Source organism: Strongylocentrotus purpuratus, unplaced genomic scaffold (genome assembly GCF_000002235.5).
Source record: "Strongylocentrotus purpuratus isolate Spur 01 unplaced genomic scaffold, Spur_5.0 spur5_scaffold_6, whole genome shotgun sequence".
Taxonomy (NCBI): Eukaryota; Metazoa; Echinodermata; class Echinoidea; order Camarodonta; family Strongylocentrotidae; genus Strongylocentrotus; species Strongylocentrotus purpuratus.
The window spans coordinates 25,275,438-25,300,509 of NW_022145612.1; the positions used below are offsets into that span (position 1 = coordinate 25,275,438).

The 25,072-nt window shown below is 37.4% G+C and overlaps 1 protein-coding gene across 3 annotated transcripts in view; it reads right to left on the reverse strand.

The window, feature by feature from the left end:
• Nucleotides 1-1,078: 1,078 nt before the first annotated feature.
• Nucleotides 1,079-25,072, reverse strand: part of LOC754244 (carbohydrate sulfotransferase 11) — a 47,079-nt gene continuing 23,085 nt past the window's right edge. For all 3 annotated transcript variants that reach the window (XM_030972504.1, XM_030972505.1, XM_011684255.2), the window contains exons 2-5: nucleotides 23,136-23,272; nucleotides 6,741-6,887; nucleotides 4,280-4,362; nucleotides 1,079-3,025 (exon numbers count right to left, since the gene is read on the reverse strand). In XM_030972504.1, the coding sequence (XP_030828364.1) occupies nucleotides 2,090-3,025; nucleotides 4,280-4,362; nucleotides 6,741-6,882 (1,161 nt within the window). In that variant the 5' untranslated portion in view covers nucleotides 6,883-6,887; nucleotides 23,136-23,272 and the 3' untranslated portion in view covers nucleotides 1,079-2,089. The remainder of the gene's footprint in view (nucleotides 3,026-4,279; nucleotides 4,363-6,740; nucleotides 6,888-23,135; nucleotides 23,273-25,072) is intronic.

Here is a 25,072-nt window from a genome sequence, read left to right on the forward strand (position 1 = left end):
GATCTTTAGTTTGACGCTTCGCCAACTGAACCAACTAGCCTCTCCAACTCTGGCAAGTTACAAGCATTATATCAATAAGATACATGTATAATCAAAAGTATGTTATACCTGTGGCAAAAATGATATCTGTCCAATACGGCACTTTGGGGGAAAGAAGGTAGCAGTATGATTTTACAGCTCATTTTGACATATAATTACGGGCGGGTTAAAGAAGTCAGAAGTGTAGTAGGGGGAAGGGGGTTGTGATATTGTTTCATGATTTTTCTCCAAAGGAGGGTCCCTTAGCCCCTTGAAACATCCAGGATACTCATATATACAATATCAGTTTCAAGAAACAGTACAATTTCATTTGGGATAAACACTAACTTCGTCATACATGTACACGACTGTCATTTTCAAGAGCTGCTTTTAAGACATACTGGCTTTCTCAAAATTGTCAACCCCCAAACATTCAGGATACTCAAAAATAAGTACACGAAATACTGAAATAGTAATTTACAAAAATGTATACCTGAGCAATGTCCATTTGGAGGCTCGTTTCTTTCTTTCAATGAGTACTTTTAAAGGCATCGTTAAACAATGTTAAATCTGAGATGCATGGTCCTACATGTTATCAGTGTCTGTGATATGGTGTACTATTGAAGCCCTAACAAAAATTGCGCTTCAACTGAAAATGATCATGAAGTGCCTCAAAAAAGTAAAAATCTTTGAGTGACCTGTTTTAACATACTGATTTTCCCCAATAGACTGTAGTGTTATAAAAACCTTTAGGAAAACGAAAAGTGAAATTTCGATTTCCAATCATAAATATCTTGATAATCAGACAGGCGATCGGCTTGTACAAGTCATGGGGTTCCTGACTGACCTAACGGTTTATAATTATGATTGCAGCATGAGCTAGCTCCAGGATTTTGTTTCAGAAACTGAGGCAATGTTATCGAGTCACTTTAAGGCTCCAAAGCCCTTCACATTTATGTGAACTGCAGCAAATCAGACTATGATTATGTCCTGAAATAAATCATCAGTGATGTAAAAAATGTTTGAAATTTGTCAATACTTACTCTGTTTTATTGTCCCGCCCCCCCCCCCCCAATTTTTTTTTTTTTTTTTTTTTAAATCTGTGGAACCAGTTTTCCAATCATGTTATCAGTCAAAATTCCTTACTTGTAATGGAATTAAGTTATGGAATGACCTAGACAATGATATTAAACTAAGTAAAACTTTGATAAATTTGATAAATTAAAAAAATCTTGAAGAATGAAATGTTCTTGCAGTATAAAACACATGCTAATTAAATAATGAATAATTTGCTCCACATGTTTTGTTAAGTTTTGTAATAAAGCAAGCACCGGCTAGGGGCGCATATAGGGACGCATATAGGGACGCAGTGTCGCTTGACACTGTGTCCTGTGTGCGTTCATGGCCGGTGCTTTGCTGTCATGCTCACATACTGTCTTTATAATCTTTTTCTTGTATATATTTGTTTTTCCCGTTAATGTTGTTTTTGTTAATTTCTCGATATATATGTCATGGTTGGTGCCCTAACCGCAAGTTTGTATTCAAACTTCTTTAGGGGCTCCTAACCCCATGTTTTTATATTTCCATGATTTATTGTAACTGTATTTTTATGGTTGAAATAAATTGAATTGAATTGAATTGAATATGGAAATACCACGAAAACACTAAAAGCTAAGTACAGCAAAAGTGTTGCCACTAACTCAAAATGAAGTATGAATCAGTACCATTGATCAGGGATTGAAATTCCCGCTGACCTCTTAACTTTTTACCCCTCAAATCTTTTCACAAAGGAGCACATACTGATTATAATGCTCTGATTCAACTGTGATGCGGTTCAAATGTAATGTAGTAAGAATGAACAAAAAATATCTCTAAAATATCTCACATTAGTTGATACAAAATATAACTCCTGCAAATATTCAACAAAGCAAAGTGATGGTTTTCAAACAGGAACGGCCACATTTGACCGCCGAGTCTTCAACTGAAATAATTTTCATTAGCAGTAAGTAGATAAATATTGTGGGTATAAAACTTGTATCATTTTGTTGCTACCGTACATCAAGCACATCATCTACAGTTGCATGGTAATCAAACATAAGAAATCAATTAAATATCGGTTGTACAGTTTTGTGATGTCATTACGCGGCAGAGTTGAGAAGTACTTCTGTATAAGGTCTGGATCGGAACTGTTGGTAGGTGAACTGCCCTCTGCCGATGGAAAACTGACAACTTTATCTGCCCCACTGACACTCAAGATATACCGCGCATCGTCCTCGAGCGTTTCAATCTTACCAATCATGTCATACTGGATCATGCACGGAAGGCAACTCATATGTAAATCCCGCCAGTGCTTGTTGCCATTCTTTTGTCCTCGAGGGGTGTAGATAAATTTCACAAATTCACCAAAGGAAAGGTCATAATTGCTCATATTGAAATTTTGCCTCGCAACGCGCAGCTCCACGGCGTCCTCTCGGAATGCGCTCATGATTTTGGTACCGATTTTTTTCTGCCATTTTCCCGCCCGAGAGAATGTACTGTCTGGGGCCAGTTTGTTCCGGTAGGCTGAAAGAACACGGGAAAATGGGTGTCTGGCGAACATGAACTTGGTGTAGGTCTTGAGGATGTGCCTCCGTTCTGCTTCGGGGTAAGACTGGAGTGACTTGAGACTCCTGGCCCCTTCACGATTGGTGAAGAACTGCGGAATGCTCGCGGTTGAATTGTACTGACCACTCAGTACTAAGAACACTTTCTTCCAATTAGTACAAGCAACCTTCTGAACGTAGCAGTACATCAGTTTATATTTGTCGTCTACAATAACGTTCCAGGGCGGGTGCTTCGCCATGTCCGTCTCGGGATTTGGGTGGTACTTCTTGCAGACGCGCTCCATGTTATACTTGCGACGTTTCTGAATCTCTTTCTGGGCGTTCATAAACGACACCTTGCTCGGGTAGGATCCGTTCAGCAAACTGATTGAATCATCTTCTTCCTTTGACGATCCTATATTCACCTGTAATTTCACATAAACAAATAAAAGAAAAATTTAACATGTCCAGGGCAATATAAGTAAACATGCTAAAAACTAAAATTCTCAAAATTGATTATGATAATACTCTGGATTTTAATAACACTCAATTAAAAAAAAAAAGTAATCTCTCTATGCTCAGCCTAAACCACCACCCCAATTCTCGACATTGACAGCCTACAACATTTAAGTAATATCCCAATCCGAATATGTAGAGTGTGTCCCAGAAAAGACGAAACCGAGAATTGTCGATGTTCTATCATAACTTAGTCACATTTATAGTCGATAAATGACACATTTTTGGAAAGCTTAGATCCTCCTCTTTCATTTGATGCAACTCATATGATGCATATTTCACGCATGGGTGATTCAAATGAATTTGAAGAGCGGAAACCAAAAAGTAATTTGGCGGACGGTATCTAAATTTCAAAGAGAAAATCACATTTCTAGAAAGCTGAGTTTCTGCCCTTTTATATGACACCTCAGTCAGGAAAAATGAGCTAGGAATAACAAAGTTCTGTTTGTTTTGAGTAGTGCTTGCATTCCATAATTTTATCAAACGAATGCGTTTTCACTGGCTGCCTGCTGCAGCAACAAGCAGAATCGACAAAAGACTCAACTCCGTTTCGTTGACAATTAGCCATGCATGAAGTCTTTCGTCGATTTTGTTTTTTGTTTTTCGGTTTTGTTTTTTCTGGGACGCACTGTATATAGCATCGACAGTAAAATGACATCAAGGTTGATAGTCACCTGCGCTTTCTTTTTTCAAATCAAACTTCAAAATTAACTAAAACAGGTCAAAGATGAACTTAATTATCAAACACCATGATTATGAAACAATCTCTTGTCAAAATAAGAAAACTGTATCCTTATTCATCCGTTACAAATCTCCATGTAATTATGGTGTCGATTTGATATTATAATCTCTAAGGAGTCCCGAATGTGCCTTCCTTCTGCCTGTAAATCCATTCGCCTCCATAATACGTCATTGATACCGACTCCAAAATGACTGATTTTTTTGTTACCACTTGGGGTCGCGTAATCTTTTGTTTGGTCTATTTAATATTCATCTGCTATAAATCTAGTTGGTGTGATGATAGCCAATTAAAGACGAATATATAACAACGTTTATAAGAAAGAGAATTATGTTGAATGTTTGAATGGCAGAACTGTAATCATCGTGGATTCAGAGAAATAAAGGATGAAACCAAAAGACGAAGAATAGTCTGTTGTTCTTACGTGTACAGGTAATGAATCCGTCTCTTGGTCTTGGTCTTTGTTCACAGCCTGCAATGGTAAGACTCCTTCGGGATGTATCCGATCTATTTGGGAGAGGGAGAGAGAGGCAATATTTCTTGTGAACAACTATTGTCCAAGTAAACATGATGACTTTCTAATTAATAGCATAATACTTTTCTAAAGGAGTCCTATTTCTTTTTTTTCTTTTTTCTGGTGGACATCTAGAAATTACATTATTTTAGTGTACAACCACACAGGATTCATACATTGACGCAACTATCGCATAATTTGTCCATTCTGTCACCCCCCTCCCCCGACAAATTACAGTGTTCTTCTGTTTTTCCCTTTTTCATGACTCATTGAAAGTGACTTGTAATAAGATTGTATTTCCCTTTAAGTCAACCTGATTTTAGTAGACGGAATTACATGTCAGATGTAATCATTGAACCAGACGGGCATACGTAATGATGCCGATACGTTCGTTAAAAGCATATAACGCTCTCCCCTCTCTCTCTCTCTCTCTCTCTCTCCTTTCTCTCTCTCCTGATTTGTATGTGCCCCCGTCATCCTTAACTCGCTATTTTTACGTATAATCTGATATCATTTAACTCTGGTCCGTGTTGCTCATTAGAAATCTACTCTACGATAACAGATACTGTAGGGAGAAAGCGCTTGCATCGAGCGCAAATGAGCGCAAATGAGTTGGGTGCTTTTAGGCTGGAATATAATTAAGCTTATTGCGAAGTAACCAATCATGTCTTCGATAAAGATCACTCTAATTATTTTTTTTTCATTTAGAAAAAGTAAATTAAGGGAATGAAAAAGTATTAGCCAAACATAACGTTTCGAACCACCACTTTATATCTTCTACATGAAAATTTGAAAAGTAATTAAATTCAACTTTTGTTCAAAACGAAAACGAAAATTGTCTATTGACTAAAAAATACTACGCAAGATAAGCTTATTGCGAATCAATCATGTCTTTGTTAAATATCACTCTCATTTTTTTTCTTTTAGAAAAAGTAAATTAAGGGAATGAAAAAGTATTAGCCAAACATTACGTGTCGAACCACCACTTTATATCTTCTACATGCAATTTTGAGAAGTAATTAAATTCAACTTTTGTTCAAAACGAAAAACGAAAAATGTCTATTGACTAAAAAATACTACGCAAGATAAGCTTATTGCGAATCAATCATGTCTTTGTTAAATATCACTCTCATTTTTTTTTTTCATTTAGAAAAAGTAAATTAATGGAATGAAAATGTATTAGCCAAACATTACGTGTCGATCCACCACTTTATATCTTCTACATGCAATTTTGAGAAGTAATTAAATTCAAAATGAAAAACGAAAAATGTCTAATTGACTAAAAAATACAACGCAAGATAAACATTATTCAAGGGCTAAATAAAAAAATAAAAAGTCTAATTATAATACAAAAAATGACGTTCTGAATTAAAATATAACTTTATTTCCCTTTTTTTACATAAATATAAATGTTGTTTACTGTGCCGGGAGACTGAGGAAACACTGGCCACTTCCAACTTATGATAATATAATACCGGGATGAGTGAAAATCCGCTACTACATGAGTTACATTATGAATCACTTCGTTTTTGGAGTTGAATCTACTCAAAATTATAGTGGAATACGTTGTCAAAATTGGTTTTAATTACTCTTTTGAGCATAGATATCCACGACATGATCTCTAATTCTTTAAAGAGTGGATTTACACTCAATATATACATATTGCGAGAGTAGAGTATATACAATCCTTTACATTCAAAATCCTCTTAATTCTTGCTCATTTTTAATTCATCTGTTTTTATCACTATCATGATACAGACCCTTACACGACAGGCCAAACTTAATTAAATGAAAAAAGTCGGGAGAAATTAATCAACTCATCACTTAAACATCTGAAGCGTGAATTCTGTGAATTGTATCGCAATTCAGCCTTTTACCGGCTGCGAAGATATTTTTTAATAAACCTTGAATTGAATTGAATCGTCATCGTAATCTTTTGTATCCAACCAGCTCACTTCCAATTATATTAAAGATAGTGAAGTTAAAAAAACTGTTTCTCTTTGTAAGATGGACAGTTGGTGGACAGTTTTGTTTTGGTAAAAGTTTGATTGTCCTGATTTCGTTGCATACCTCGTCATTATAAAAATTAAAATTATCTATCTAGTGTCAAACCCAAACGCAGGGGAAGACAATTCCGTTTTCTATTTGCTTATACAAAAAATCAAACAATCATAAGAATTCGAAGTTAGTAAATATAAATAAGCAATGTCTTTTTTTACCTATGCATTATAGTGCGAACTACACTTATTTAGCTACAACTTTCGGACTGCACACGAGGCATGAGAACATTTTTGTTCTCACTACCCATGAGAAATTCCAGCATAATCAGTGAATCCTGTGAATTTATTGTTTTGAGAAACAAATAACTCACCTGTTATTCTACCAAGTACTGATGATTGTATGGACGGTGTTGAGGGTGAGATGTAGACCAAGAGAGTGAAGGTTAGCATTAAAATCAATGCACACCAAAGTGCGAATTTACTCATGGAAGCCATATTGAATCGTGCTTTCATTCAACCTGTAAAAGATCAATAAAAGAGTGACACAGAGAAGAACGTTCGGGATTATCAAATCAAATAAAGATAACAACATAATAAAAATATAACTGACATGAAACTTGATAATTTTCTAATAAGAATGATAAATAACAGTTATATTTTCAAGCTAGCAAATCTAAACTTACTAAAATAAAGCCACAAAGTCAATAAGGTCACATCGTTTCAAAATAATTTAGAAGGATACTTCCCAGAAATAGAACTTTAAAGCAAGGGAATAAGTTATTCACTTTTTATTGTTCGACATCCCTTGTCCAAAAACGAAAGAGAGTGAATGATTAATTTCATCAACGTGTTGTGCGTAGATGATCATAATAATTATACATGCCGCAACTGCATGGGAAGGTAAGAAACCAAAGTTGATATTCTGTTAGACCCAGAAATGCGTTAACTCTGTTTAAAACACAACATCCTTGTGTCTCGTTGTGCATGTGATGAATGGATATCTCACTATGAACATGACGGACAAAGAAAGAGGGCAAAATATAGAGTTCCTCATTCTACTCTGAACAATTGCTGTGGTAGACAAAGGAACATCCCTTCACTGCTATTATGTAAAAATGTGTAGAACGGGTGAATATGCATGTGACACCTGTTCTACACATTTTTACATAATAGCAGTGAATGTTGAGAGACTTGTGTTTTGTTGTTGCTCACAACGTATTGCGTCGTGGCTTATACATTGTTTGATAAAAATGGGTATCTAAATCATATCGAATCCCCAGAGAGTGATCACGGCTAGATGAAACCATGATCAAAGGCGATACTAATCATTCTAATGGATGCATTCCCTGTTGGCCTGTTTTTATAGATGATAATCCAGCCTTTCTTAAAAACAGTATAGGGTATACAGTGTGAATCAAAAAAAAGTTTATACCTAGAAAATTGCTAATTATTTTAAAACAATCTATGAACAGTAAATTATTATACATCTAATGAAAGAGTGGTTTATCCCGAATCATTTAGTATCATTGTGTGTGGTATGTGTCCATGCGAAGATTTTCAGGAGGCATTGTTTGCGAGAGTGCAAAATCGACCAAAGTTGCTTATGACTGATGTTTGAATAAAATTCGGTCTTTGCAGATCCAAATAACATCCGTAACAAAATTAATCATGCCACACATAATTATAATATCAACGAACGTTTGTGTTTGAGTTTGTGTGTGTGACTTTGCTTCTGCAAAAATCATATGCTATTTGCATTTCATTTGATACACTCCATTAATTCTCTCACTCCGGTAATCCCAACATAATACATACTGTAGGCCTCAATTTGCGCAAGTCGATTTTGCACTCTCGCAAACAATGCCTCCTGTTCACTCAAGCGTGAACACCTACCACACAAAATGATACCAAACGATTTGAGATAAAACACTCTTTCATGTATAATAATTGACTGCTCATAGATGATTTTTAAAATAATTGGCAATTTTCTAGGTGTAAACTTTTTTTTGACTCGCATGGTATATCGAGGCATATAATCAAGCAGGAGACGGACCTATGGAACGGACCCCCCCCCCCCCCCTCCCCCGATGGTGAGGAGAAGTGTATCTGGGTAGCCCTGGATCCCGCATATTATACCTACGGGGAAATTTATTGACTTTTTCAATCTGAGCTTTCAACGGGAACAATGGGCTTACGGCATCTCACCCCTATATACGATGGGTATACGCCATACAATCCTGAAAACATTTCGCATAATGGATGGGTTCAATGATGCATTTGCCGTTTACGTGGAATTTTAATTTCAGTAGAGAGCGTCAGTCAGGAGATCGGCTTGGACAAAAACCCAATAAATTAAGTTGGTTTAAAATAATGAAGTTTCCTGTCAAGCATAACGAATCATGAGACATCGCTTCAGTATTCACAGATTATTTCCCATGTTACTTGTCTCATAATTATTATTCTACCCTCCAGTGAAGAATCACACATTTTTCTTTCAACACCCATACATCACTCGAGTGCGTTTTATAACACGCAGTTTATGTGAATTAAACATCATGGAAATCGATGAGATGACTCGGGGTCTCCGAAATATTCTGGTCACACATAGTTCGTTGAAACGAAAAAGAACTTATGGGTGTAAAGATATAATATATACAATCTTCACCGGTTCATCAAACAAAATAAACAACAACAATAACAAAGCGGAATGAAGACCGAGATAATAAGACCATGGTTTCCAATCGCGTTAAAACATCAACTATATGCAGATTAAAGCCCCCAATATAAAAAATTGACACACTTCCCAATTTAAGGAAAATTAGATTTCGCACCCAATGATATCAAATTCAGACATGCACCTATAAGGATCAGAAAATGTCTTGAAAAAATATGCACCCTCAACACATTAACTTACTCGTAACTTTGAAAACTTGTAGTTCGAGGAGATCACACGACAGTTCACATGATAATTTCCTTTGGAACAAAATACTAGCTCACGTAATCAATGCAATGCTTCTCGATATATCACCACCATAGACGACATTAATCTCTATCTGAAGTTAATACACCATCGACAGACATTATTCTGGAGCACGGTATGACCAACCAATAAATTTGTTTGGTAATTTGTTTTCACGCCAAACTCGTTCGTTGGCTTTCAACTTAACAGCGTCACCACAACTCACTCGCTTGATGTAGTTACTTGTGTGAATGTTCAATATTACACCCAACCCGACGACGACGATCTTTTTTTTTTTACGATGGGGCGTGAATCGATTGGAGGGACACTCCTCCTCTTACACGCATAGTCATATAGTCTCATTTAACAGACTTATTTTCGTAGACTAAACCCAATCTATCTCAAATACCTCATGTGCAGTAACAATAGTAGAGAACCACCATGCAGCACAATCACTATCCACTTTTCGAAAACCTCTCTCGCGAGGTATAGGACAAAGTCTCAATCATTTCATTAGTATGATTACAAGGCTATACTTAATCCTATATTCTGATTTCAACTATATTTACGCAATATTTTTTATTCAGATAATTCGATATCATGTCCCATAGCTCGCCTTTCACTAAACTTTTACTTGAGAATGTCTAAACATAACTGATTTGCAATAGAATTTGTATAGCTTGATTTCAAACAACTTGCAAGCCGGTCACGTGATTGGTTTCAAATCCAATGTCTTTCTTCATCTTCCTTATGTATGTTTCAATGTGGAATTCGCTGCATTGTCGTTCTTACATGAATGATTGTACTTTAGATTGTAAATTACATTGAATAGTAAATGTGATTGCTTACTGTTGCGATATCACAACAACAACAACACAACAACGCGGTCATCTTCCCAAGACGAAATGCTATAGAAAGATGTATTAGAATTAGGCCTATATGAATTTAGAAGATAATATAATGCTATGTTTCCTTACTGATAATATTCAAGACTTCGACATTTTTCGTAATTTATTTATTTACGTACAAGCGAATAGAACATAGTATCTCACCGCCATACATGACGAGTAGCAGATGCAAACCCCCTATGGCTCAATTCCTACACATTGCATCGTTAAATGTGCGTAGTTAGGTGCACCATTAGAGGTTACATTTTGCACACTAGGGCAGTAGACAGTCGGGCTTCGTCTGTGGGTACAGAATAACTTTGGTGCAACGCGAAAGAATAAAGTTGAACCTTGCGAGGTTCGAAACTTACGTTAATTTGTTTGTCTGTTTCTTATAATAAATTATTAATTTTGGGATCAAGGAACATAAGGCTATTAGTTATTTTTTGTTGAACCCTCATTCTTATAACTTGTTTCGTGTAATTGCTCTGTATTGTTTTCGTTTGATGATGATCTGTTGTTTATAAATTATGTATTATTATGTACCTTGTTTTTATTAAGAGTGAAAATAAAGACTAAACTGAACTGAGCTAAAAGGGTTTCCACCCTGCTGCTGTTGCAGCGTTTAATACAGGTTACAAAATGATCCTGATTTCTTGGAGTGTATATACACACACACACGCTCTTTTATAATAGTCTCCATCTCTCATAAGTATAAATACCATAATGAAAACTAAAACCTCATCATAACAGATTTTACCTTTAAATGTTACCTTTAACAGACTGGTAATCTAATTACTGCTTACATTGCTTTAAAGACAGACGGGGTCCAATGCTTAAAACACACACACACACACACACATGCACGCTATAGTGCATTCATATCTAATGACGAAAGTACAGAGCCGATGCATAAGAGTGTTAAGAATGACTTTGATTTATGGGTGCATGGAAGCGAACCCTCTCTCTCATCAAGCGTGAGATGACGCAACCATGCAAGGAGATGGCACCCACAAAATGGTTAGTCTAGCCCGGCAGCCTGTTTAGTGCGTCATTTGCGATGACCTACTATTAAAAAAAAAACTCACATGGTGTGTGTGTTGTGGCCAGGGTGGTAGTGGCATAGTGGTAAAGTAAGATGCGAAGAGTTGCTGGTGGCGGAGGCGGTGGCCATCGGTGCATAAAGTAGTAGTATTATAGAAGTAGTAGTAGTAGCACTAGTAGTAGTATCAGAAGTAGTAGAAGTTGTAATAGTAGTAGTAGTATAGTAGTAGTAGTAGTAGTAGTAGTAATAGTAGTAGTAGTAGTAGTAGTAATAGTAGTATAGTGGTGTTGGTGATTGTGGTAATTGTTTTTGCTGTCCTACAGTATGTAGTTGTTGTTGTTGTTGTTGGTGGTGGTGGTGGTGGTGGTGACGGCAGTAGCAGAAGTATTGGTCAGTAGCAGTTGTACAAGACAGTCTCAATAATACTCAATTCCAAAGAAACGGAATCGAGCCATTATCCTATAAAATATAATTGGATCAAAATAAATACAAATGTAATATGGGTAAAACTGTGGAAGTGTAATCATAGTTTTGAGCCATGCCGCCTGCTCCCTCTCTCCTCTCCCCATCCCCCCCCCAAATCTCTCTCTCTCTCTCTCTCTCTCTATCTTTCTCGCGCTCTCTCTCTCTCTCTCTCTCTCTCTCTCTTATCCTCCTCCTCCTCCCCCTCTTCTCCCCTCCCCCTCCTCCCCCTCTTCTCCCCTCCCCCTCCTCCCCCTCTCTCACTGGCCTCAAAAAACACAAATGTATGGCAAGAACGAGAGAGGTTCAATAACATAAATAGAAGAGAGCACCACTCTCATCGATCGTTAATAACATCGCTTGGGGGTACGCTTCAAGTATGCGTCGAAGAAGGCAGGTGATAGGAAGATTGAATTAATAAAGGATGGGTGCAAAGCTGTGACGAGTCACGGGGGTGGAGGGTGGGACATAGTTTGAAACAACACTAGAGCTCCATTTTGATCTGGACTTCAGGTTTACAAATAGAAATATAGGTGTGTTTTTCCCGTCGTGATTTCTTTGACTAACACTCAACTTAATAGAAAATAATGATTTGATTTTAACACATACCAGCACATCTTATCCCTCCATTAACTTCGTATACTTCGTAGAAAGGACTGGAAAATCATTCTTTAATTCGCATACATAACATCGATGTATTTGTAACTTTTTTTGCTGTCTTGTTGACGTCTCTCTGGAATAAATATCCTTTCTCCTGCCTTCAAGTGAAGACTACAGATTTGAAGTATGCAAACACCTAACTTGGTTAGACAAGCAATCCAACCGTATGATCCTACGCGCTTATTCCCGTACTAGAAAACTACACGGAGTGCCTCTCCTTCAAGAGTTCGTCTTCGCTTGTTTGCTGATGAGATGCTGATTCAATATTCCGAATTGTTAAATCCAATTAAATAAGCAGCAAGGAAAAGTGATTAACACAGACCTAGATAAGTGGTAGATAGGGTGGGGATTAAGCAATATAGAAGGCTCTGTCGCATGACTGATTTAAAAAAATCTATTATTTGTATTATCTTTTTAGGGCAAGACTGTAAGAGGCGGGGGGGGGGGGGGTGGGTTGACGCTCCTCTTTATACTCAGACGGATGACGGTGTCATGCTATCCTCTCTACTAGCCCATTATTTGCATTTACTCTTTCTATTCGCTATATCCCCTCCCCTCCTATCTCCTTCACCCCCCCCCCCCCACTTTCTCTATGTATACACAAACAAAAGAAAGAGAGTGAGAATTACAAACATCAGGAAATAACCAACACCCCCCCCCCCCCCCTCTCCCCCTCCCCCTCGCCTCCACGCAAAAGAGTGTCGGTTTGTTATTTCTCACTGAACGAATTTGCACTATTCGCCATTTACAAATTCTACAGAATATCCAAACAATTTACTTGCTTGTGAGTAATTGCCTCCAATGCCGTAATGTCAATTTGTGTAAGTTCGTTTTACTTTCTCGTGAACCATCTTGCGACATCATAATAATTTACAAATCCAATCTATGTTGTTTAACACTCACGGCAATCAACAAATCCAGTCTTTTAACTAAAAACAAAGTTACAATAAATATTGTTCAAGAGGTACCTGTATGTAAAAGGATGATTATTTCCCAGGCGCGGATCTACGGGGGGGGGTTTAGGGGGTTTAAACCCCCCCCCCCTTGGGCGGCCCAAAAAAACAAAAAAAACAAAAAAAGGAAAAAAAAGAAAGAAAAAAAGAAAAAAAGAACGCACGCTGGAGAGAAACCCTTTCAAGTGCAAATATTGTGAGAAGATATTCAACTCATCTGGTAACTTAACCAAACACATGATAACTCTGGATATAACTGTGTATTAAACTGTTACTTGATTTAAAAAGACGTTATCATGCACTGCTTTTTATGGTCTCCATTGTGTTAATAGATGCCAGGAAAACATCCCTTACGGGGTTCAAATAAACACCCCAAAAAAAATCGGCTCGCCGCTTCGCGGCTCGTGGACGATGCTCCGCATCGTCATTATTTTGGTCAAACCCCCCCTTAGCAAAAAGCTAGATCCGCCCCTGTTTCCTCTCTTTAAAAGACACGTTGATTGTATACAGTAGGCTTAAGGTTGAACCATGTGAGAGAGGGGGAGGATTGGAGCAACCGTAAGCCTATATTGTATATCTACATCACCATGAGAGCCGATACTTATAACCAGCACATGGTATATAATAAATGACGAATAAATACCAGGAGCAAATGTAAACGAAGACCTTATATACAAAAGCTCACTATAATTGAAGAAGAGTTCCTTTAGACCCCCCCCCCCCCCCCTGAGTGTTGATGTGGACGCTCTAAAAATGAAAGTGCAATCAACAAATTTCTTGCAATGTGCAAAACATGCGGGATATTCTACAAGTTGTTTTGCTGTTATTTTTCGTACAGAAAGGTCGATTAACACCGTGAAATATCTTCATTACCCGGGCTCCTATGTAATTTGATCTACTTTTACATTCTGTCTACAGCCGTTAATCATGGCTGCCAGCATATGGACTGCGTTGATCAGCTACAGGCGACGGGGATCAATGTGATGTAGGGAGTTAAAAAAAAAAAAAAGCAGCTCATCCTAAAAGAATTGGCAATGACATCTATTTAAAAAGCACTGTTTTAAAATCTAATCTAATGTGAAAGGATATGCAATGTATTGATAACATTGAATAACACTGTTCTCCCTCATCCTTCAATATTAATTCGATATATTATTTTCTTAATTATTTTTGACGGGAGAGGTTTGATACAGCTCATGCATTAAACATGTTGAATTTCCACCTTCACCTTTCCGCTGGAACTCTCCATCATCCTTATCTCTTCTTCTCACCTCTCTCTCTCTCTCTTTCTCTCTGGATCTCTCCTCTAGCTTTCTCCTTCTCTGTCTCCCTGCCTCTCTCCCTCACACTCTGTCTCTCCCTCCTCCCTCCCACCCTCTCTGGTTGTCTCCTCTAGCTTTCTCCTTTTCTGTCTCCCTGCCTCTCTCCCTCACACTCTGTCTCTCCCTCCTCCCTCCCTCTCCAGTTCTCTCCTCTAGCTTTCTCCTTCTCTGTCTCCATGTCTCTCCCTCCCCCGTCTCTCTCCCTCCGTCCCCTCTCTCTCTCCCTCCTCCCCCCCCCCTCTCTCTCTCTCTCTCTCTGCTTATTTACCTTCGTCCCTTTCTCATCCATCCTTAATTCTCTCTTTACCCATCATCACAATGGATGACTACGAAGGCAACGCATGCCATCAATCTTGAAGATAAAACCATGGACACATCTAAAGGAAAACACGCTGTCACAAGATAAAGCTTTTTACATTACGCTAATCTCTACGGGTATATGTAAACATTGATCATTCAAAGTGGGACATCTTATACGAGACAGCCATAAATCTTCATTGTCACTCAACCCACAGAAAGTGGTTATCCTGACTCGATAAACATTTCGGATCACTTATATTTTTTCCCTTTCTTTATTGCTTATTGGGAGCATATTTCTTCCGAAAGTGGTCGCTCATTTTCAGTTGTCTCCTAAATACGGTGTGAACTTCACAAGGATTTATGCTACAACTTTGCAAATTTATGACTGTTTTGTAAGACGTACCATTCTCCGAATGTTACAAAGAAAGCACGTTGCTTAGCACCAATGTACAATAAGCATACATAATACCTGTCGCTTCTGCAGTTGTATTTCGATCATTTTGACGAGAGCAATTCACTGTAGGAAACAACTGAGCATTGTTTTAAAAGAAAATAAGAACTATATTTTCAGCTCATCAAATAGTCTATTTCAAGTTAAACAACAAACGCAAAACATTGATTCTCAGGATATCCAAGAACATTGCCTCACGTGTCCCGTATTCTCCACAATATTTGATTTGATTTGATTCGATTTCGCCAATATGTCTCTTTGAAAAGATATTAAAGACATAAAATATACCTAACTACTTGTGTAAATTACATAAATCTTAATTCTTAACACACTTTTTGTAACGTTGATTGGAGAGCTTGCCGGGTAATGTTCACGCGTCGGGTATATACATTGATTATGCACTGGTGCTACGTTTTATAGAAATGACCATAACCTGGTAATTTTAAGTTGGATCCTTGTGCAAATTACGCAAATATTAGGGGATATTACTACGACATCATCTCCGAAGTATCATTGAGAATGGATGAGTACTGTTTAAGACGTTGTCAATCAAAATCTCATTGAATTTTCGGTAGCAAATTGGCCACAACAAAATTAGGAATTTCAATGTGTTCATGAAGTTCATGGGTATAGTACTCGAAAGCGGACTAACTTTTGTCTATGGTTTAATCGTCCGACTAAATATGGATTGCCAAGTGTCCATATGAATATAGTTTTTAATAATTTTGATGGGTCCCTAAATTACCATGATAACATAACTATTTCATAGTGATGTTGTTGTAATTAACTATGTTATTACAAAATATTTCTTAAATGAAAACATTTAATTTTAATTTAGTGAAAGATTAAATTATTAAAAACTATATGCATATGGACACTTGGTATTCCATACTTAGTCGGAGAATTAAACCATGGACTACAGTTAGTCCGCTTTTGAGAATACCACCCATCTGTTTAAGTAATAGTTCATTGTCGTCATGTTCCTTCCTGTGTGAGTGAACTTTCACATCCATATCCTGACACTTCAGTAGAAAAAAGCAATTGGTCAAATATTTGATATGATAGCTAACATTTGGGGTCATTCACTGCAATGAGCAACGATTTGTTTTTGTTCTTTGATTATTGGGGTTGTTTTCATGTGAAAAGCCTTAGAAATGTATTTAGTATAATTACGTGAACAGATCTTTCTCATTTTGGTACTAAACTAACTGTTTTCGAAACAAGCCCATTTTCAACCTAACAGATCGTATACATTAAAAAAAAAATCCGTTTATTTCTGTATGTTTGTTTTGTTTTGTTACATTAATTTCTACTTTGCTCATGTCAAAATAGACAACAAACAAACAAACACATAGAGGCCAAAGGTAGCGACCTGCCGGGGGTGTTTCACAAAGATCCTAAGTTGGACATAAAAATTATGGAAAGCCGTTAGCATCATTGAAAACATTTTATAAAAGTTTTTTCAAAAGGCATAACATTTTGATTCAAATCATTCATATTTTCTATTATCAAGGAAATTTCATGTTCTTGATGTGGAATTTATTAAAAGTCTAAAATACTTCAATTTTTGCTTTTGGAAATATTTAATTTTGAGGCTACAAATGGCTCTCCGTAATTTTTAAGTCCAACTTAGAGTTAAGTTTGACTTGAGATCTTTGTGAAACACCCCCGGGTGCTCTATTCTATCTGGGGATGCAACTTCTAGGTTATGTTAAATATTACTTCATCGCATCTCAAGGTGCCAATTATTATGCAGCACGATATAGAAAGAAAGAAGACAGACAAAATGGAGAGAAAGAGACTGACATTGAGAACAAGAAAGAGAAATGGAGAGAAAGATGGATTGAGAGAGAAAAGGTGGATTCAGAGATGGCAGAGAACGAGACAACAGTCGGAAGATGGACAGTGCATATTGTTGATCTGCTTCAGCAGAGACATCGTCTCGTATTGAGTATTAAAATGGGGGTAGTCGTTTAGGTAGTCGTAGACGGAACCAGGCTGGATGAGTGAAGTAGCTAACAGGAAGCACCTGTCCCCGCGCATACGTGATGAGATGCAAAGTGCTCCTGGTGTCAATTTGGGAGCCAATTTTCCAGACTAACCGGAGTCGTTATTCAACCATCTAAAAGCTTGAGGAGACACCTCTTTATTGATTTATACTATGACATCTAGGCGACGAGGTTCAGCGAGTCCCACTATCCCACTCACTACAATATTGGACTAAAATGCCATTTATTTTTGTGTGAACAGGTCCGTACTTGTCTTCTTCTCTTTTTTTTGTTTGTTTGTTTGTTTGTTTGTTTTTTTTGGGGGGGTCCCTTAATGCAATATTTAATCTCCCGTTCATGATTCATGCATCCTCACTTTTCCCTGAATCAGTAATCTTGACTTGAATTCAAGTTTGCACGCATCGTTGTTTTAAAAAAGCGATGGACATTCTACGTTCTTGTGGATAGTCCTTCATTATCATGTTAATTACAGAATCACAATAAAACACAATGTCAGTTAAAATTGAAGTACTCAAAGGGCGGAAGAAACTGTCAAAACAGCCAAACTAAAAGCACCTAAATCCTTATGGGGAGGAGCGCTATATCCATGATAGTAATATCCCCCATCAAAGTTTCATGTTGTATATGCCCCTGACACGACTAAAATCCTTTTATTTTCCAATCCGTGCAAATCATTCGCCAAACACCAATCCGTGAATCCAGTTAATGTCTGCTGCAGTCGAAGGATAATTGGAGACAAAGCCGCCAGTTTTGTATTACATTGTGCTTGGAGTTTGAAAATGGCCGCCAGCTATGCTGTCAATATAGATTAGTGTCATAGGATGGAAGCCCATCATCTAGAGTCGTTCAATCTTGCATGGAGCCTAAAGGGAGTGTAATCTTTCGTAGATGTGGACATACATCGGATAGCTGTACCTAACGGGTGTCAGAAAGGGGTGGTGATCGTAGCAATAAAGAGGATTTATCGACAAATAATTCATTCCAGGAAGAAGAAGAAAAAAGACAAGATAATCAAACCTTGCATTAACTGACTGACTATCAAGTACACAAGCCAGCTTCAAGTTCGCGGAAAGAAATTTAAACATCATAATCAACTTGGAATACATCAAGTTCAAATTGCCGAATGCTACAAACATAAGCAACAGACAAGAAATTGTGTAGAATCTGGTTTTGTAAGACTCTTTTAGTGACCATTAATAGTGATGAGCTCGCGAAATTATTTTCATCTTGTAAATCTCCTGATTATGTACTACAATTTTGTTTTCAATCTAATTATCCTGTCTATACCACTGGCAAAAGCTGATTTTGTATGGAACTCTGTGTGTTTGTTCATTTTGTTATAACTCTATATCACATATTTATTTCCGAAGCTTTTTAAAAAAAATCTATGATGTCATCAAGACGGAATAATGTAGTGATTTTTTCGAAGGTTAAATCATTATAGAAAATTGCTACAAGAATCTTCACAATAAAATTATGTCTTCCTCTTGAGATACTGCAGAGCAAAAAGGTTTGCCATGACTGTGATGTTATTTTGTTCGCAAGTTTGCTCGAAAATGCCAAAGCATCCCATGAGATATGGTGCAAAAAGAAATCTTACTACATAACAACAAGAGGCAGTAACTTATCCTCCATGGGGACCCACTGCGCGTATCGTCTGCTCAAACAAGCGAGGTGTGACATAAACTGTGACACCAAAAACCCGCCAAAAACACCACGGCGAACACGGAGGTGTCGGTTTACTCGCTCTCTGCTAAAGGGCAGGACTTTGAACGCAAGGATAACATGATAATCGCTACCTTTGATTAAGGAGCTGCAAAATGGCAACTGTATGCATGCGAGATTTTGTGACGCATGCGATAATAAGTAATTTTATCCCAGAACAACATTTTGCGGCTCTGCTCACCGTCTTTAGAACCACCAATTGAAAGCGAAGCTGTACTTTTTCTCCGTTTTTCCTTTAAAAAAGAAATCACAAAAAATCAACCAAACAAAACGAATTGTGTTTAGCATGGCATAAAGAGGGACAAAGACAATCGACCCCTTAATAGATTAATTTGAGGAAGATTGGATATGGTTATCTCGCATTTGTTTTAGGTTTCAGAAGCACCTTAAAGTGGTAGCATCTATAATATCGTTGCCGACTTGAAGTATTTGTTATTGGAAATGAATGTATGTACCGAAGACACGGGGATAATTCCCAGGCGTGTATTACTCTTAAACATGACTGTATACAAAATAATGCATCTTTTACAAATAATTAATGTAGCATGAGCTTGTAGATATTTAGGAAGCACACAGCAATATCTCAAAATAGAATACCTCAGTTCTCCTATTTCATAACTTATTACTGGCAAGCCAATCGATCATTATATTGATGATAATAAATATAGAAGGACCGTTTAACTGGGGAACAAAATCACCAACAACCCTAGTATTATAGGCCTACTAAGTCTTTGAGGTTATAATGCACGTATTGTGTAGGTACTGGAATCACAGCTTCTAACGTCAGAACATAACGAACTTGATGGAAAATACAAGGAGTTGATAAGTTAAATAAAGTGCATGCTGAAGCGTAGACACGGGTAATGTAACACCTTGTCATCCATTGCTTATCAGTTGTTGTGCTATCCACTGACGGGAAGACTATTTTCTACGAAAAGGAGAGGCGTTAAAGAAAAGGATGAGTTCTATAGGAAAGGTCAAATGTGAAAAATGATTAGTGAGCTTTTTTTTTCTTTTATGTTAAAGTGGAAGACTATCACAGAAAAAAAATCACGTGACAAGGACTGTTCTTCATGTAGCCCAATAGTCGAAATAAGGACAAGAAATAGAAGAAGTCTTTGAACCAAACTTTCATGCCAGCCACATTATTTGTGTAGTCCCATATACACCTGTGTACAGTGCAAGTGACTGTCAACAAGATAAAGTCAACTTCTTTTCATTCTCCGATCATTCAACAACCTAACAGTATACTACAACTCTTACGTACATACATAACATTTCCCAAATTTGCTTCCAGAAAGTTTCTTTCATATAACTGCATGACCAGAACTCAACTTCATCTTTAACCCTATTTAATTCAACAAATTTTACGTCCTTTCTTTCTGGCTCTTCACCCATTTATTAATTTGTGAGTAAAGCATCTCATAATTTGTAACTGATTTTCATGATTCTTACTGAAAAATGAACTGCACTATACTTTTCTTAGAACGCATGCATGGTTTGCAAAAGCATCCAAGTATAGATTTAGTTTTTGTCTGCTGCTTGAGGTTGCCTGGGTTCTTGTAAGGAATAAAGTTGTTTTCACTTCCTCCACAAAACGCATCTTGTTGGCCTCAGAAATATTTTGTCCCTCAATAATGGAGGCACTCAATATCGATCCATTACTATTTTCTTTTTTGTCCCTTTGTTTATGGTGAGTATATTATTATTGAAGATCCTGCGAGTGAAATAAGTGACTCCTTTCTTTCCTTCCCTCCGCGGCAAACAATTCACGGAATTCTTTCGCAAAATTAAGAACGAAATGTGGCGTAAATTGGAAAAGTCAATCGCAGAGAAACAAACGTCCATCGGTTTTCATTTTGCCCCTTCCATCACGGACAAACAACTTTCACAATTTTTTCATCAAAAGCCAGCGGAATCAATATACATCTACTGGCATTCACGTCGATACTTCTATGCGGATGCCTCCATCACAGAAGGTTGCCATGGTTATGGTATATTCGGGGGATATGAACTCGAGCTCGAGGGTAGATTCTGTTTCAAGTAGATACACGAGGAAAGGGAATGCCTTTAGACAGGCGCTAATAACGACGGCGAAAAGACAATTTCGCCTCTCCTCTCATCATCAGCTGGTTTATATTGAATTATAACATCCGAAGAGGAGCTCTAAAAAAGAGTCGCAATAGAATTTTTAAAATGCCACTATGAGAAACTACAGCTCCTATAAAATGGCTTTTCTTCATAACGGCCCTTTGAATATATTTAATGCTACGGTCACAAAGGTTCGTACGAACGATAATTTCGTACGAATCTCCCTGTTTTTCCATTGTCTTTCCGAATTTCCATTGTCTGAAAATCGTTCGTACGGCGTTCGTAGCACTTCGTAATGGCATTTGTGACCGAGGCTTAATGTAACTGATATAATTATCTCATTATTGTTGTCATCTCAACTAGAGCGTTCCTATTTAATTGTGTATAAGAAAGACAAGAATGTGAAATGTAGTTTGTAACTATTCATTCTATCGATGTATCGTCAGGGCAACTTCGCCGAAATTTGTTATAATTATTGTGTCAGAGATGAAGGGATATCTGACTGAGAAATCGTTCTCAATTATCGAAAATTACTTTAAGAAGAACTTCATATAAAGTCGTGCATGGTGAATCTTTCCAGATATCTCCCCCCCCCTCCCCCCCCCAAAAAAAAGGAAATTCCATGCAACGTTCATGTCATTTTATGTACAGAACAATATGATATGACATGCATATTTTACTTTAAAAATTACCAAGAGCACATGGATCTCTATAAAAAAACAATGCCATCTTAAAATATCACTAAGTCTTAACTTACATAGAAGGATCATCTCTCATCGAATTTTCCATAAGACAATATTCAACTATAGGTAAATATTGATGCCACTCAGGGAATAGTAACCTCCAGTCACTTGACCATCTACGACGCCATGCATGCTCTCAGCCGACCTGACTGACCATGAAGGGTTCTATTGCAAGGCACCCGGAGTGTAATGGTGGAGGTTACAGAGGTTTAACAAATAACGGGCTATAGGAGAGGAATAGGAAGGAGGGAAGTAAGAGAAGTTTTGATTTCTCCTAGCTCGTGACTCATTCCAGAGCAGACGAGGGAGGGAGAGAGTGAGACGTATAGAAAACATGCTATTAATATGGTCTACTATAACTGGACAGTCTGTATTCCATGATTGCGCTCTGTAGTCAAGGCCGACAAAGATGGCTTAAAATCTAGATCATTGACCCGGTTCTCTTTCCGGATTCTTTAAACTCTAAGGAAAAAATTCGTGTTAACTTGGTTAAGAAAAGAAAAGAAGGAAATAAGAAAAAAAGGGGGGGGGGGGGAAAGGAAAGAAAAAAGAAGAAAACAAAACAAAAAAGAATAGAGGGGCATAAAAGGAGGGTGATGGATTGAAGTTTCTTCGGATATCACCAGCCCAGGTATAAGCCACAATATTGTTTACAGAGATCAGAAACATCCGGAGAATTCCCTCGATAGAGGTGGTGGAAACAATAATACAGTATACAGCAATGTCACTACGTTACATATAGTCATGCTGTTTTGATACAGCGTGAGGGTCATGCATGTCACTGTATTTACACGCTATCATGGAATATCAATATTAAAAAAAATATTATCATAGTAATAAGCAAGACTGTGAGATACACTCCACTACAGACATTTCAAAATTCTACCACCTGCGAGCAACACAAAAATAACTTTATTAAGGTAAGCATATATTTCGTCAACAATATACTAAAGATACGAGAAAATTGTAATGTTCATCTCCCTGCCTAAATGACGTAAACGATTACCCGAGTATTGACATTTTCACACTTCTTGGGGAGGGGCAGCCCCAGGCCCCCCCCCCCCCCCCCACCGCCCCATAGCTCTTGGTCCGAAATTAAAAAGTTCCCAATCAGAGCGTGGTTTACTATAATTTTGTTGACGTCTGAAGATACACTCACCTCCATACGAGAGATACGAATAGAGTTGTTATCATTAGCCACTGTCTAAGGTTATCTCATAGCTTGGCCAACCAGTCATCGCACTTTCTACAGCTAGCTGGATTTAACATCTAGTTACAGGACCATCGCGTAGTAATCTGAAAGGTAAAAAGAGGAATAAAGGGGAAAAGAAGGGAGAAAAGGTTTAAAACTTACTTAAACGAATAATAATCAAGTGTCAACAGTGGTAAACCATAATGCAGTGCTGGAATTGGTTGCAATTATTTTACATGTAAATCTACAACTCAAGGTCACAAATGCCATTACGAACTGCTACGAACGCCGTACGAACGATTTTCAGACAATGGAAATTTGGAAAGACAATTGAAAAACAGGGAGATTCGTACAAAATTAACGTTCGTACGAACCTTTGTGACTGTAGCATTAGGCTAAGCACTTTTGGAGTTCAGGGCCCCGTCTTATAAAGAGTTGATATCAGACGCAACTTATTTGTGATTGAATCCAATCGCAACTATGTACATACGAGACAGAAGACTGCAAACTTACGATTGATTTTCATCAATCGTAAGTTTGTATAAGAGTCCCAGGGAAAAAAAAAATATTTATTTTTAGGGGGCTAGTTTTCAAGCTTGCCTGCATGAAAATAACATTCTAAAATTTGTTTTGCATTGAACTCAATGCAATATTTACAGGGGCTCTTTTCTGATTTTCGAGGGCTCTTTGAGGCATTTCGGGGGCTAATTCGACCCGAGCCCCCGTGTATATTGTTCACTGTATAAGACGTGGCCCTGGTCATACACCTCACCTTACAATAGACCATTTTCGTAATGTATTCAAATTGAATAAATAATAGTTATGTCAATGTGAAGAGCATCGAAACGAATTATTTTGTTCACCTGTTATGAATAATTGCATTATATTTTTTTATAGGAATAACAAAAATTATAGCTTATTATACCTACCTAACAACACGTTATTATATGCAATTTGCATTCTGATTATTGAAAGACAATTATTCGTGACAGGTGAGTGACATAATACGTACCGAGGCACTTTACAAAGACGTGATATGCATTAAATGTTGTTACATTACGAAAATGGCCTATTGTATATTTTCACCACAGTGGTTGACTTTACCAAGACACCATGTATAAATTAAACACAGTCTGATACTCTGGTTGGCATAGATGGTGATGAATGCTTTTTTGGAATAATAAATAACGTTCACCAATGGACATTTCTCTCCAAGCACTACCCCGTCGCTGTTTTCACGAAGTGACGGTAGTGAAAAAAAAATTGCATTCACTTTGCGTGACGATTTTCCTCACTACCGTCACTTCGTGAAAACACCCATGGCTATAATACGCATTCATGAAATTTGATGCAGAACTACCTCACCACTTCACACACGCGACCTAGTATTCAGTGGTCCCGTTTACAATCGATGCAAGTCAGAACGAAAGTAGGTTAAGGAGATGGAAATGAAAACGACAAAATATTGAACTTGATAGCTGGAAATTGACACTAGTACTTGGAGTGGTGGGCTGACATACTCCTCATAAAACAAATCATGGTTTTGCTTTTTTTTATTCTATACTATTACTAGGCTATATCCTTTTTTCTGCATTGAATAGAATGTACTTGTATATCCCTGCGAAATACTGAATTCATAAATATGTGGTTTTGAGAGTGTTCAATCGAGAGCGCTGTTAAGGTAACTTAAATCATTATTAGACATATAGCAGTCAAAAAATAACACGGCCCTTATCAAATAAAACATTGCATTGTCGATTTTTGCACTCTCGCAAACAATGCCACCTGTTCATCCAAGCGTGAACACATACCACACAAAAATGGTACCAAATGATTCGGAATAAAACACTGTTTCATAAGATGTATAATAATTTACTGTTCATGGATGATTTTAAAAATAATTA